This window comes from Lithobates pipiens, unplaced genomic scaffold, assembly GCF_037356315.1.
Source record: "Lithobates pipiens isolate NorthernLeopardFrog02 unplaced genomic scaffold, aLitPip1_a1.2 Scaffold_18, whole genome shotgun sequence".
Classification (NCBI taxonomy): domain Eukaryota; kingdom Metazoa; phylum Chordata; class Amphibia; order Anura; family Ranidae; genus Lithobates; species Lithobates pipiens.
In genome coordinates this window covers 110,925,068-110,939,012 of record NW_027507758.1, presented here as the reverse complement: position 1 = coordinate 110,939,012, position 13,945 = coordinate 110,925,068, and the positions used below count along the sequence as shown (strand labels likewise).

The 13,945-nt window shown below is 42.1% G+C and overlaps 1 protein-coding gene across 1 annotated transcript in view; it reads right to left on the bottom strand.

The window, feature by feature from the left end:
- The window catches only part of SNX5 (sorting nexin 5), a 94,201-nt gene that overhangs the window by 13,235 nt on the left and 67,021 nt on the right, over window positions 1-13,945 (bottom strand). The window contains exons 9-11 of the mRNA XM_077486006.1: window positions 4,856-4,895; window positions 4,651-4,737; window positions 4,393-4,552 (exon numbers count right to left, since the gene is read on the bottom strand). Coding sequence (XP_077342132.1) covers window positions 4,393-4,552; window positions 4,651-4,737; window positions 4,856-4,895 — 287 coding nt within the window. The remainder of the gene's footprint in view (window positions 1-4,392; window positions 4,553-4,650; window positions 4,738-4,855; window positions 4,896-13,945) is intronic.

Here is a 13,945-nt window from a genome sequence, read left to right as displayed (position 1 = left end):
ATCAAATGTTCCTGAAGAACGATGGATCCACCCAATAAAAAAAAATTATGCAAACAGTGAATTTAGATTCTCTTAACGTATCATCCTCCTTTGGCACTCAAAGTTTGTAGCTCAAAGTTTGTATGAACATTGAGCTAGAGGAAGAGTCTGCAGGAGCCTAGGATTGCACCTCTAATTTCAGATCACAAGTACAATTTTTTTGCAAAAGGTAGACTTAAGACAAGGGCTGAAAATCATCCAAAAACTGGTCAGTTCAACAGGAACCAGACACATTTTTGGATTGTGTGTACAGAAGCTATTCTTACAACCACCTTCTGTCAATCGGGCATGCTGATAAACTAACATCCGACTAATGCTGGCAGCCAACACAAAGGCACTGACACAAAAAAGGCACAGCAGGGAGATTGCCACACCAACATCGCTTGTATTAGTTTGGCAAATTCTCCCCCGTCAGCTGGGTTTAAGAAAAAAAAATAAAAAAATCCCTTCTAGTGAGTACCCAAGCCTTCACTGAACCAAGCCTATTGGGTTGACATTGTTTTCTCGTTTCCTTTCCCCATATCTGGTTAAACACTTTCCAGAGAAAACAAAAACTCATAAAATATTGTTCCTCTGGGTTTTTTTCCCTTCCTCCCTTCCTTTCCCATCTCGTCATTCTCTTTCTTGCTCCTGCTTTGCTCTCCTTTCCTCACCCTCTTTCTCCTTAGTTGATTTTTGCTGGCTCACTTGGACGGATTGGTGGGCTTTCCTATGTTATCCCCCCTTATTTTTTTTCCACCAGCAGGTAACTTCAAACATAGGGCCACATCTCCCTAACCATTTTTACATCACCAGCGAGATGATCTGTGACTTAAAGCCTCATCTGCTAATTTTCCTATGGCCTTTCTGGTGATATTATTCCAGTCATTTCCATAGGTTATAATGTTTAGGACCAACATGAATAAGTTAAGTCAATATAAAAATTGGTTAATTACGATACCCGCTTCAAAAACCTTAGGCCAGCTCCACCTGTGGAGCTATCATGCTTTAGCACTATTGTTATTATGTCTGTATAACTACCATCCATACTGAATGTACTTTAGGTCAAAACATATGAATACTAGTTGTACGTTTCTTCAGCCTTTTCAATAAAAAGTGAAAAAATATACACAGTCGTGCTCTTAGTTTACATACCCTGGCAGAATTTATGATTTCTTGGCTTTTTTTTTTTTTTTTTTTTTTTTTTTTTTTTTTTTAGAGAATATGAGATAAAAACCATTTTTCACTCATGGTTAGTGTTTGGCAGAAGCCATTTATCAACTGTGTTTACTCTTTAACCTCTTGAGATCCGCACTATAGCCGAATGACGGCTACAGCGCGGACCTCCTTTGCCAGGACTACGTCTATTGACGTCGTCCAGTGCACGAGCGGCCTGCCGCCCCCTGAGGGGCGCGATCGGCGAGTCAATGAGACTCGCCTGATCACCGATCCGAGCAAGGGGTCGATCCCGACCCCTTACCACGTGATCAGCTGTCAGCCAATGACAGCTGATCATGTGACAAAACAGAGCCGGCAATTGGCTATTTTTCCTCCTCGCGCTGACAGCGCGAGGAGAGAAACAAAAAGCCGATCACCGGCGGCCGTGATCGGGACATCAGTCCCGATCACGGCCAGTGTATCAGTGCCCACCTGCCCCCTGCCAGTAACCCCCAGAGCATTAATAAAGTGCCACCCAGCAGTGCCACACATCAGTACCCACAGTGCCACCTATCAGTGCCCACAATCTGCCTCAACAACATTGCTGCACCTCAGTGCCACATATCAGTGCCGCCTTAACTGTGCCCATCAGTGCCGACTTAACTGTGCCCATCAATGCCGCCTTAACTGTGCCCATCAGTGCAAAATACACACAAGTTGATGCAAATGGGTTTGAATGGCTATTAACCACTTTCAGATTGGACCATTTTGCTGGCTTAAGACCAGACCACTTTTTGCGATTCGGCACTGCGTAGTTTTAACTGACAATTGCGCGGCCATGCGACATGGCTCCCAAACAAGATTGACGTCCTTTCTTTCCCACAAATAGAGCTTTCTTTTGGTGGTATTTGATCACCCCTGCGGTTTTAAATTAATAAAACAAAAAAAACACGACAGTTTTGAAAGAAACGCATTTTTTACTTTTTGCTTTAATATCCCCCAAAAATATATATATATATAAAATAAAAAAAATGTTTTTCCCCTCTCAGTTTAGGCCGATACGTATTCTAAATTCTTTACCAAAAATAAGATATAATAATCACAATAAGCGATTGATTTGTAAACGCTATAAATTTTGCGCAAACCAAAATAGGGGATAGTTTTATGGCATTTTTATAAAAAAAATTTTTTTTACTAGTAATGGCCGCGATCAGGGATTTTTATTGTGTCTGCGACATTATGGCGGACACAGCAGACATTTTTGGGACCATTGTCATTTATACAGCAATCAGTGCTATACAAATGCACGGATTCCTGTGTAAAATGACACTGGCAGTGAAGGGGTTAACCAGGGGGTCGCAGTGTAGGGGTTAAGTGTGTCCTAGGGGCGTGTTGCTAACTGTGGGGGGCTGGGCTGTGTGCTAGTGAACACTGATCCCTGCTCCAATCACAGGGGGCAGAGATCAGTGTCACTTGTTGCTAGGCAGAACGGGGAGATGAGGTTTACATCGGCATCTCCCCCATTCAGCCTCCCCGAGAGACGATCGTGGGTATCCCCGCGGCGATAGAGTCCGCAGGACCCGCGGCCGGACTCAAGGGGGGTCCCGACAGGCGGCATGCACATGATGGCAGGGCGGCAATTTCAACTGGATGTACCTGTACGCCAGTTTGCCTGCCCTTGCCATTCTGACGTACATAGTCGTGCGCCAGTCGGGGAACTGGTTAAAAAGGTAACCATCCTCTCACCTGTGAACTGTTTGCTTGTAATTAGCATGTGTATAAAAGGTCAATGCGTTTCTGGACTCCTGACCGACCCTTGCATCTTTCATCCAGTGCTGCACCGACGTTTCTGGATTCTGAGTGATGGGGAAAGCAAAAGAACTGTCAAAGGATCTGCGGGAAAAGGTAGTTGAACTGTATAAAATAGGAAAGGGATATAAAAAGATATCCAAGGAATTGAGAATGCCAATCAGCAGTGTTCCAGCTGTAGTGGAAGATAAGGGGTTCTGTTGAAACCAAACCACTGTCAGGTGGTAGACCAACTACATTTTCAGCCACAACTGCCAGCAAAATTGTTTGGGATGCAAAGAAAAACCCACAGATAACTTCAGATGAAATACAGGACTCTCCGAAAACACGTGATTCAAGTTGCACAATAAAGGAGGCACTTGAAAGATTGGCTGCATGGTCGAGTCGCCAGAAGAAAGCCATTACTACGCAAATGCCAAGATATTCCACTTAAAATACGCCAAACAGCACAGAGACAAGCCTCAAACCTCAAAAAAGGTACACCATTCCTAATGTGAAACACAGATGTGAGCTACAAGAGGCACAGGAAATTTGGTCAAAATTGATGGCAAGATGAATGCAGTATGTCCTCATGAAATACTGGAGGAACATTTGCATTCGTCAGCCAGAAAGCTGTGCATGGGACATACTTTGACATTCCAACATGACAATGATCCAAAACATAAAGGCCAAGTCGACCTGTCATTGGCTACAGCAGAATAAAATGAAGGTTCTGGAGTGGCCATCTCGGTCTCCTGACCTCAATATCGTTGAGCCCCTCTGGGGAGATCTCAAACTTGCAGTTCATGCAAGACAACCCAAGAACGTACAGGAACTGGAGGCTTTTTGCCAAGAGGAGTGGGCAGATTTACCATCTGAGAAGATAAAGTGGCTCATTCACAAATACCACAAAAAACTTCAAAGCGGTTATTAATGTTAAAGTGGCAATACACTGCATTAAGAACTGGGGTATGTAAACTTTTGATCAGGGTCATTGGGTCGTTTCTGTTGCAATTATGGATTTAAAAAGAGTAAACCGTTAATTGATAATAAATGGCTTCAGCCAAACACTAACCATGAGTGAAAGAAAAATTTGTTAATCACATTCTCTGAAAAATAGCCAAGAAATCAAAAATTCTGCCAGGGTATGTAAACTTATGAGCCCAATTGTAATGGTCTACTTATGTACATCGTAATTTCTCCTTTCACAGATGCCCATGTGTATTCCCTTGTCAGTAACATAAGAGAACTTTTCCTAATCTGACAAAGGGTAGGAAAAAAACGAATGTCACCTTAAGCAGCAAAATGTCAGTAAACACTTTGACATATTTCCTGCCAGAAGCCAGATAGAATGTAAACGTCACAGATGGAGTTAGTGAAGTATGCAGCGCGGGGTAGGACATGGAAGCTGAAGCAGCACTCATCTACCTTGCTTTCCAGACTCTGAGAGCTTCTCAAATTTCTGGCAGCACTCTTGCTGATGCAATTCGGCTTGTTTCACGTCTTTGCTTTTTAACCGAGCTTTATCGAGGGCTTTATTGGAATTTTCATATTCCACCTGACTTTTAGTCCTCCTGTGCAAAAGGTCCTGTAAGAGGAATTAAACATTACACAAAAATCCTCTTCTATTCATCCTGCAATTTTTCTTTTAACATTACTGAAAATTCCGGAATAAAAATGAATTACCTTGGCTGCCTCAATATTAAGCACGTAGTATCTTAAGAGTTCAGAAAGTTTTAAGTCTTCATCTGATGCAACCCTTGCTTCTACTTTCTGCAGACAGATTGTGACAACACACAAAGTACAATTACAGACACTTGGCATTATGCAAAAAAGAAAGAAAAAAACACAAACAAAAACAAAAACACACACACCAACACAACAAACTTACTTTGAGCTTTTCAAATAACTCTGCAAGTTTAAGTAAGGATCTGGAAAGAAAGCACATTTGACATATTGTTACCGATAACTAAAACAAACATTGAGATAATGTGTGCCCACCTGTTCTTAACGTCAACTCATCACAAAGGACGGCATAAAATGAAAAGAATGCATAAGAAAAAGGTTACAGTCAGCATACACTGGTCAGCTATAAAACTTTATGACCAAGTATGTAATACCGAGTAGGTTCCCCCTTTTGCCACCAAAGCAGCCCAGACCCATCGAGGCATAGACACAATTTGACCTCTGAAGGAATGCTGTGGTATCTGGCAGCAAGCCATTAGTGGCAGATCCTTTAAATCCTGTAAGTTGTGAGGTGGGGCCTCCATGGATCAAGCTGGGTTTTCCAGCACATCCCACAGATGCTCGGCTTGGCCTCCAAATTTTCCAGATCTCAACCCAGTCAACACCTCAAATTCATGGTTGTGCACCTCAAACCATTCTAGAACCATTTTTTGCAGTGTGGCAGGGCACATGAGCTTGCTGAAATAGGCCACTGCCATCAGGGAATACCGGTTTCCATGAAGTAGTATATTTTGTTAGCAACAATGTTTAGTTAAATGGTATGTGTCAAAGCAACATGCACGTGAATGGAAGAACCAATTCCCAGCGATTTCCCAAATAATCCTCCCGCTTCTTCCAGCTTTCCTTCTTCCCATACTGCATCCTGGTGCCATCTCTTTACCAGGTAAGTGACACACCCAGCCACCCACAGGATGTAAAAGAAAAACTTACTGCAACAGACCAGGCTACCTCTTTCCTTTGCTCCGTGGACCAGTTCTGATGCTCACATGCCCATTGTAGGTGCTTTTGGCTGTGGACATGGTCAGCATGGGCACCCCAACAAGTCTGTGACTACGCAACCCCATTATGCAACAAACCGCAACACCAATTTTTAATGCTTTCAACATATCAACTTCAGGGACAACATGTTCACTTGTTTACCATATCATTGACTTTCAGATGCAACTCTAATGAGAGAACCAAGGTTATTCATTAAACTTGAGAGTGGTCATAAATTTATGGCTAATTGGTGTATACCAAAAATGCTAAAATGATAATTAGAACCAGAGAAAGCAGCAGCTAACGTTCTATGCATATCTTGATCCCACCAGAGCCACCCCCCTTACATGCCTGCTTGTGGGACACTAAACAGATCCAACACCTAATGCTGCTCCTACATGAGGAGTAATTAACAGCAGAGGCAGCACTGTCACAGCATAAGCTTGACTAGCAGAGTCCTCACAATGACCAGAGGCTCAAAATGCGCAGATGCATACTAGCACAATATGCGTTACCTTGCAGGGAGAATTGTATTTTTTTTGTTTATTGTAAGTCTACTACCGCTCCAAGTGTTAAAGTGGTTTTACACCCCATTCATGGAATTCTCCGATACCTGCGATAACGAGCTAAAAAATTTGTGTCGGGTGGGGGGCTTAGAAGGAGGTAAGCAGAGAGCTTGTCTATTCAGACTACAGCTCTGCATGTTCCTTTGTTCCTCTGCCTATGTGAAAGGGGGGTGGGCACTTTGATTAAATATGAGGTTCTGGGAGGAATAAGCCTCCAAGTCATGGTCAGATTTTACATGACATTCCTGCGTTTTACTAGTCATTCAGAAATTGCAAGTCATAGCGTGCCGCGTTTATTGGAGCAACTTTCTTGATATGGCGGAGCCTCTAGTGCAGCCCACATCATTAATCACTTCAGCCCCGCAAGGATTTACCCCCTTCCTCACCAGAGCACTTTTTGCGATTCAGTACTGCATAGTTTTAACTGACAATTGCACGGTTTTGCGATGTTGTAGCCAAACAAAATTGACGTCCTTTTTTGCCACAAAGCTTTCTTTTGGTGCGATTTGATCGCCTCAGCAGTTTATTTTTTGCACTATAAAAAAAAAATGCAACAAATTTTGAAAAAAATTTAACTTTTTTGAACTTTCTGCTATAATATCTCTCTCCATCTCTCTATCTCTATCCCTCAGTTTAGGTTGTATTCTTTTACATATTTATGGTTAAAAAAAAAAAAAAATCCCAATAAGCATATATTGATTGGTTTGCACAAAAGTTATAGCGTCTACAAAATAGGGGATAGTTTTATGGAATTTTTTTTTTTTTTTTTAAATTCGTAATGGCGGCCATCTTTTTTTTTTTTTATCGGGACTGCAACTATATGACGAACACATGGGACATTTTGGGACCACTCATTTATACAGCAATCAGTGCTGTAAAAATGCACAGATTACTGTGTAAATGACACTGGCTGGGAAGGGGTTAAACACTAGGGGTTAAGTGTGTCCTAGGGAGTGATTTTAACTGTGGGAAGGGCTACAGCACACATGACAGCAATCACTGCCATGACACAATCATGGGCATCCAGTGAACAGAGTCTGTGGGACCCACAGAACGCACCCACAGCGCCGCTTGTTTGAGGGGACGTACCTGCACGCCCTTTTCCCACCAGTGCCAATCTGCCGAGTTATATCGGCTGGTGCGCTGGTCAGGAAGCGGTTAAAAACATAAAATCCAGTGAATGTTTATTGTCAGAGAGTGCAGACACAATACAGGAGATGGTCAGAGACTAGACCAGGCATGTTCAAAGTCCGGCCCGCTTTCCGGTTTAGAGAGAGAGATAGATAGAGAGATAGAGAGATAGAGAGATAGATCTATCGCTATCTTTTGTGGCTCCCAACGAATCTGAGCGCCGCGGGGACCACAAAAGATATATACCTGTATTTATGCATGTGCCTCGGAGGGGGCGGGACAAGCAGAATACATGCAGTGGGAAATAATTCTCTTTACACGGCGGCCTCTGTAATAGGAAGTCCGTCTACTGGGCTGCCGTTGGATGACTGTTCTGTCTATCATAGGAGGTGGGACTTTGTATCAAAGAGGCCACTGAGAAAAGAGGAGATTCTCCTGTATGGAATCTGTTGGCACTCATCCCGCCCCCTCCGAGGCTGCAGATGGGTATCGATCAGGCTGCACTGATGGCAATAGTGAGGTTGCATTTGAGGGCTGCATTGATGGCAACAGTGAGGCTGCATTGATGGCAACAGTGAGGCTGCATTGATGGACACTGACCCATATTTTGCTGCACAGTTTTAAAATGTAAGTTTTTTTTCCCCTGAAACTTCCCTCTTAATGTGAAAGTGCGTGTTATATGCCGATAAATAGGGTATAACCAAATAACACGCCCAAGCTCATCCTTAGGTCCTGAGCAGCGCTCAGGGATTCGTTGGGGGCCACAAAAGATATACCTATCCATCTATCCAAATAACACGCCCAAGCTCAGCTCTTCACCACACACAGCCACAAAGGAAAGATAATTCTTGTTGGGCAGTATATTCGTGCTCGGACAAAACACACAGACCGAATTTTAATTGTTCAAAGAATATAAAGGAAAAAAATGTCCGGCCCTCACACATGTTCACTTCATCAAATCTGGCCCTCTCGAAAAAAGTCTGGACATCCCTGCTGTAGACATAAAACAGGAGATGGTCAGAGACTGAAGACCCGATACAAGAAATTGCCAGGGAACACAGGAGAGCTGCAGGACACCATCAGACTCATGATAGACGAGTCCCATAAAATCAAAAGAATGCAGCACCGTGGAATTATATCATCAATGTGGTGATAAATAAAAAATGTGTCAAATACTTAAGTAGCAAAAGTACAGTATCAAAATACATGTAATCAAATAGACTGATAAGTAAATAATATTGCACAGTGCCCTAAGCAAATATGCAGTGCGTAATGAAATCCCATTTTAAGCAAGTCCACAGTGAAAGTAAATGATATTGAAGTTCTAATGTCCCATACAGTGACTGAGTGATGATGATCCAAGCCACGATACAGCGACTTCACACACGTGCTCCCCCGTGTGATTGTGCTCCCCTCAGTGTGTGACGGCACAATTATGTTTGGTTTGGAAAAGCAGCTGAACCACCTCTGGGCTCCGAGTACGACAGACTGCTGGATCCCCCAGGAAAATCCAATGATGCTTTCCTCAAGTAATAAAAGGCTAGATTTTATGGTGCTTCCAGCGCACCAATCTACAACAAAACAGAAAGTATAAAATCCACACCAATAGGCTTGTAAACTTGTGAGTATCAGAAACTACTCAGGGAGCATGTAGACTGTCTCCTCCTCAGTTACTATATGGGACATTAGAACTTCAGTATCCATTACTTTCACTGTGGACTTAAAACAGGATTTCATTACTCACTGCGTTGAACACTGATGAGTAAATATCAATATTGCACAGTCTATTGTTTGATTACATGTATTTTGATACACTATGTACTTTTGATACATTAGTATTTGACACATTTTCTATTTATCAGCACATGGAGGATAATTCCATAGCGCTGCATTTTTTATTTATGTAACTTTAGCATAAACTATGGGAGTGTAATTTATGCTTGCGGCTGTGCATTGGTTTTCTATAATTATTCACCATTATAGGCATTGGTTTGGTCATTTCTTATGGTATTTTGCAAGGTTTTTATTTATACGATATACAAGTCATTGGAGACTAGGGACATGCTTCAGGGGACAGTCAGCTGGGGACCGATTACAGGAGCGTGCTAAAAATCCCTGCCCTAAGAGAGCAATAGGGAAACACATTAGTGTCTGCAGAGGCCCAGGTGGTCACATGTTTTGCGCCAGAGCCTTATACAATGCTGCAACGAGCGCTCCATTATAGGAGAGACACATGGCTGGGCTTTCCTGCCGGCAAACGTCACCGCCCTTTCCCATGTCCATTAAAATTGAATAGAGACTCACTTAATTTGGAATCCCAAGCGAAAAAGGGTTGCTCATTTGTAAAGCCCATCGTTGTCCTTTAAAAGTTTATCAGTTACTTTTTTAAAGAAGCAGTATGGACATGGTAAGCTCAACACATTAACAAGCTTTGATAAGATTTACATTAAAGCGGTATTAAACCCAAAAGAAAAAAAACAAACATACTGCAGCTTGCCAATTTTTAGGTGTGATTGTCGCATTTGTTTTTTTTTAAGGCTCCCTTTATCTTATTTTCACCTAGTGATCAGGCCAGCAAGTTTTTAAAAAGAACAAGCAGATGTAGCAGTTACAGGGATGAGAAACTACACCAACAGATGTACTTACAAATGATCAGCTTTTATATATGTAAAACCTTTCTCAAAAAAATAAATAATAATAAAAAAAAACACTATTTGCTGCAATTTGGCGTCAATTTGTTAGTGCATCTAAATCTGCTAGTGCATTTAACACTCCCATCCCCTCCCCCCTATTCCATTATCCAAAAGGTGCCCCCTGTGCTCCTTCATCCAGAGCAGAGGCACTCTAAATACAGTGTATTACTGGCCAGATCACCAGGTGAAAACATGATGGAAAAAAAAAAAAGGGAACAAATGCAGCCACTGCATCGATTGATTGGTAAGATGCAATAGAATACATTTTTAGTTATGGGTTTAGTACCGCTTTGGACTCCAATACAAAAAAACAAAAAAAAAAAAACACACCCCTCTATAACAGTGAAATGAGTAGGTCATGCAAAACTAGAGTAGCAGTGAAGCCGGTGTTTTCTTTGTACTTTTATGAAGGTTGAAAATATGAAATCTGTCGCATTAATAGCAATAATTAGACAAAAAATTTAATGTTTCTAAATATATTTTATGACAGCTAGAATGACTGCTACTACACTAATGCATCATTGGTTAAGTAGGACACGTCTTCAAAGTTTTCAACACTATTTGTTCTGCCTCGGACTTTGTATTTCCCGTGGGCGGTCACACAGCGTTCAGCATTTCTATTTGTTTCAGATTACGCAGACTGGATATTTACAATGGATTACTAAACTATACAGCAGGGATATGCAATTCGCGGACCTCCAGCTATTTCAGAATTACAAGTCCCATGAGGCATAGCAAGACTGACAGCCACAAGCATGACACCCAGAGGCAGAGGCATGATGGGACTTGTAGTTTTGCAACAGCTGGAGGTCCGCTATTTGCATATCCCTGCTATACAGTAAAACCTTGTATTGCAAGCATAATTCCTTCTGAAAGCATGCTTGTAATCCAAAGCACTTGTATATCAAAGCATATAAAAAAATTATAGCAATGTGATAGGTTGCGTAACCATAAAATGTCCATCCACAAAGGGATTAGAAGCAAAATCTAGCAGGAGCTCCAGAGTATAAGAGACGGGAGGCCCTTCTAAAGTTTAGCAACATGGTTACATTTAATGAAGGTACAACATTTAGCAACTCACATGGTTGATGATTAAAAGGCACATCTAAGTATGCAGGCATCCGGGATAAAGCTGTCTGCAATCATGACCAGGAAGACTACCCTACATTAGAGAGATCTGAAAGAGAGGCTTGAACTGCCCGTAGAGTGCAGCGTGGCACGGACAACGTTAATGGCGGTGAGGAGGATAGTCTATGTGGACATCTTTATCCCAGATGCCTGCATACTTATACGGTATGTGCCTGTTTTAATCGTCAACCATGTGAGTTTCTAAATGTTGTACCTTTATAAAAGAGGAGAGGCGCCTCCAAGTGTAGCAATATGGTTACATTTAATACTCAGTTGTGACATGACGCTAAGTGTATATCAAGTCAAAATTACATTTTGCTGGTCTTGTAAAACGTTCAAACCATCATGGTTTTACTGTACACTGAAATTTCTCATAATTCCAATTGACTCTCAGCCTCACTGACCTGTAGGAAATACTCTATGTAGGTCAGAACATCTGACTTCACTGGCCATTTACTATATCCAGGTCAGAGGATAGGTATGACAGTCACTATAGCATGGGCTTGACTGCCATGATTTTGGCACAAAGCACTGCAAACCTACTAATCTAACTATGCCAGTAGTCAATTGCTTTCCTTGCACTACAGCTATAAAATAAAAATAAACACACACAAAAACCAATCAGATTGCCGCCATTACTAGTAAGAACAATAAAAAATTTTTTTTTAAAAATAGTGCCTAAATCTATCCCCCATTTTGTAAACTCTATACGCTTTTTTATCAAACATATGTAGAAGAAAATATATTGGCCTAAACTGATGAATAAAAATAGAAATGTTTTATATATTTTTTGGGATATGTATTATAGCAGGAAGTAGAACATTGTTATGTTTCAAAATGGTCGGTCTTTACGTTTATAATGCAACCCCCCCCCCCCAAAAAAAAACCCCGCAGAGGTGATCAAATACCACCAAAAGAAAGATTTGTGGGGAGGGGGGCGGGGGATTGGAAATAGCAGGAGGCTAGAACAAATACAGGACAAGACCTCCGAGTCGGAAGACCCCCCCGGGTGGCAGCGACGAAGAAGAAAGCTGGGCTCCTCCGCTAGTAAAAGAGCTAGCAGAAGATAGCGGAGGAGTCCGGCGAGAAGACCCCCCCCCCATGATGGAAGACCCCCGGAGCTGTGCAATAATTTTAAAACCTTATGTTGTGTTTTATTTATACTCTTTTCACCAGGTGAATGGGTAGGGGTACATTGTACCCCATACTCGCATAGGGCGGGGGGCCGGTATCTGGGGGACCCAGATTCCAATAAGCCCCCCACAGACCCCGATAATCAACGCCCAAGGTTGTCGGGAAGAGGCCCTTGTCCTCATCAACATGGGGACAAGGTACTTTGGGGTGGGGGGCCGCAGGGTCCGGACAACTGGAATTTGGTTGCGAAGTGGTGGAACACACTTCTGTGAACACTTAAAATTCGGCCAGGTCAGCGGTGTATGGCCAGCTTAACCCTTTCGCACTTAAGCCTATTTCTTTTTTTATTTTGTTGCTTACAAGTTAATATCTGTATTTGCTAGGAAATTACTTAGAACCTCCAAACACACACATATATATTTTTATATTAAAATATATATATTTTTTTAGCAGAGACATTAGAGAATAAAATAGCGATCGTTGCAATATTTTATGTCACACGGTATTTGCGCAGCGGTCTTTCAAACGCACTTTTTTCAGAAAAAAAAAAATCGACACTTTTTATTTTTATTTAAATAAATGTAACAGTAAAATTAGCCCATTTTTTTTGTAGAATGTGAAAGACAACGTTACACTGAGTAGATAGATACCCAACATGACATTGCGCACTCTTGTGGAATAGTGACAAACTACGGTACATAAAAAATCTCCATATGCAATGCTTTAAAAAATGTTTTACTGTTACCAGGTTGGCGTTGGAGGAGCTCTTTTGCTAGAATTATTTCACTAGCTTTACCCTCATATTCGTGATTTGAACACACATACACCTATGGTTGTCAAAAAAAAAACCCCTAGTTAGACTTTCCGGTAACGGTATTTCTACGAGTCTTTCAGGACAGCACCTGGAGAGAGCGCAGCTCCACCCACTTTCCCAGGAAACACTGCAGATCACTTTAAAAGACCGGACACTTCCACCATGGCCTCAGTTGTTCATAGAGTACCTCCGCCATGCTGAAATTAAATAAGCAGAAAACATAGCAATAACACCACATTTATCAAACACAATATAGGGTGGGTCATCGGCGCTGTCCTGAAAGACTCGTAGAAATACCGTTACCGGTAAGTCTAACTAGGGTTTTTCTCCCTTCGTCTTTCAGGACAGCACCTGGAGATGATAAGAGTACTTACTCTAGGGAGGGACCACCGCCTGCAGAACCTTTCTGCCAAACGCCTGGTCTGAAGCTGAGAGCAGGTCCAACCTGTAGTGGCGTGTGAAGGTGGTGAAGCTTGTCCACGTAGCCGCTTTACAGATTCGATTCGGAGAGGCTCCTGCTCTTTCCGCCCAGGAAGTTGCTACTGCCCGAGTAGAATGGGCGACAACCCCTGCGGGGGGGGTTCAACCCCGGATGCACTATAGGGCTCCCTAATAGCCATACGTAGCCACCTAGCTATAGTATTTTTGGATGCACTATAGCCCTTCCGTGGTCCTGAGAACGCTATGAAAAGGGAGTTTGACTTCCTAAACTCACTTGTGATCTCTAGATAGTGTAATAGACACCTTCTAACATCTAGGGTATGGAAAGATTTCTCTGTAGCGTTTGCAGG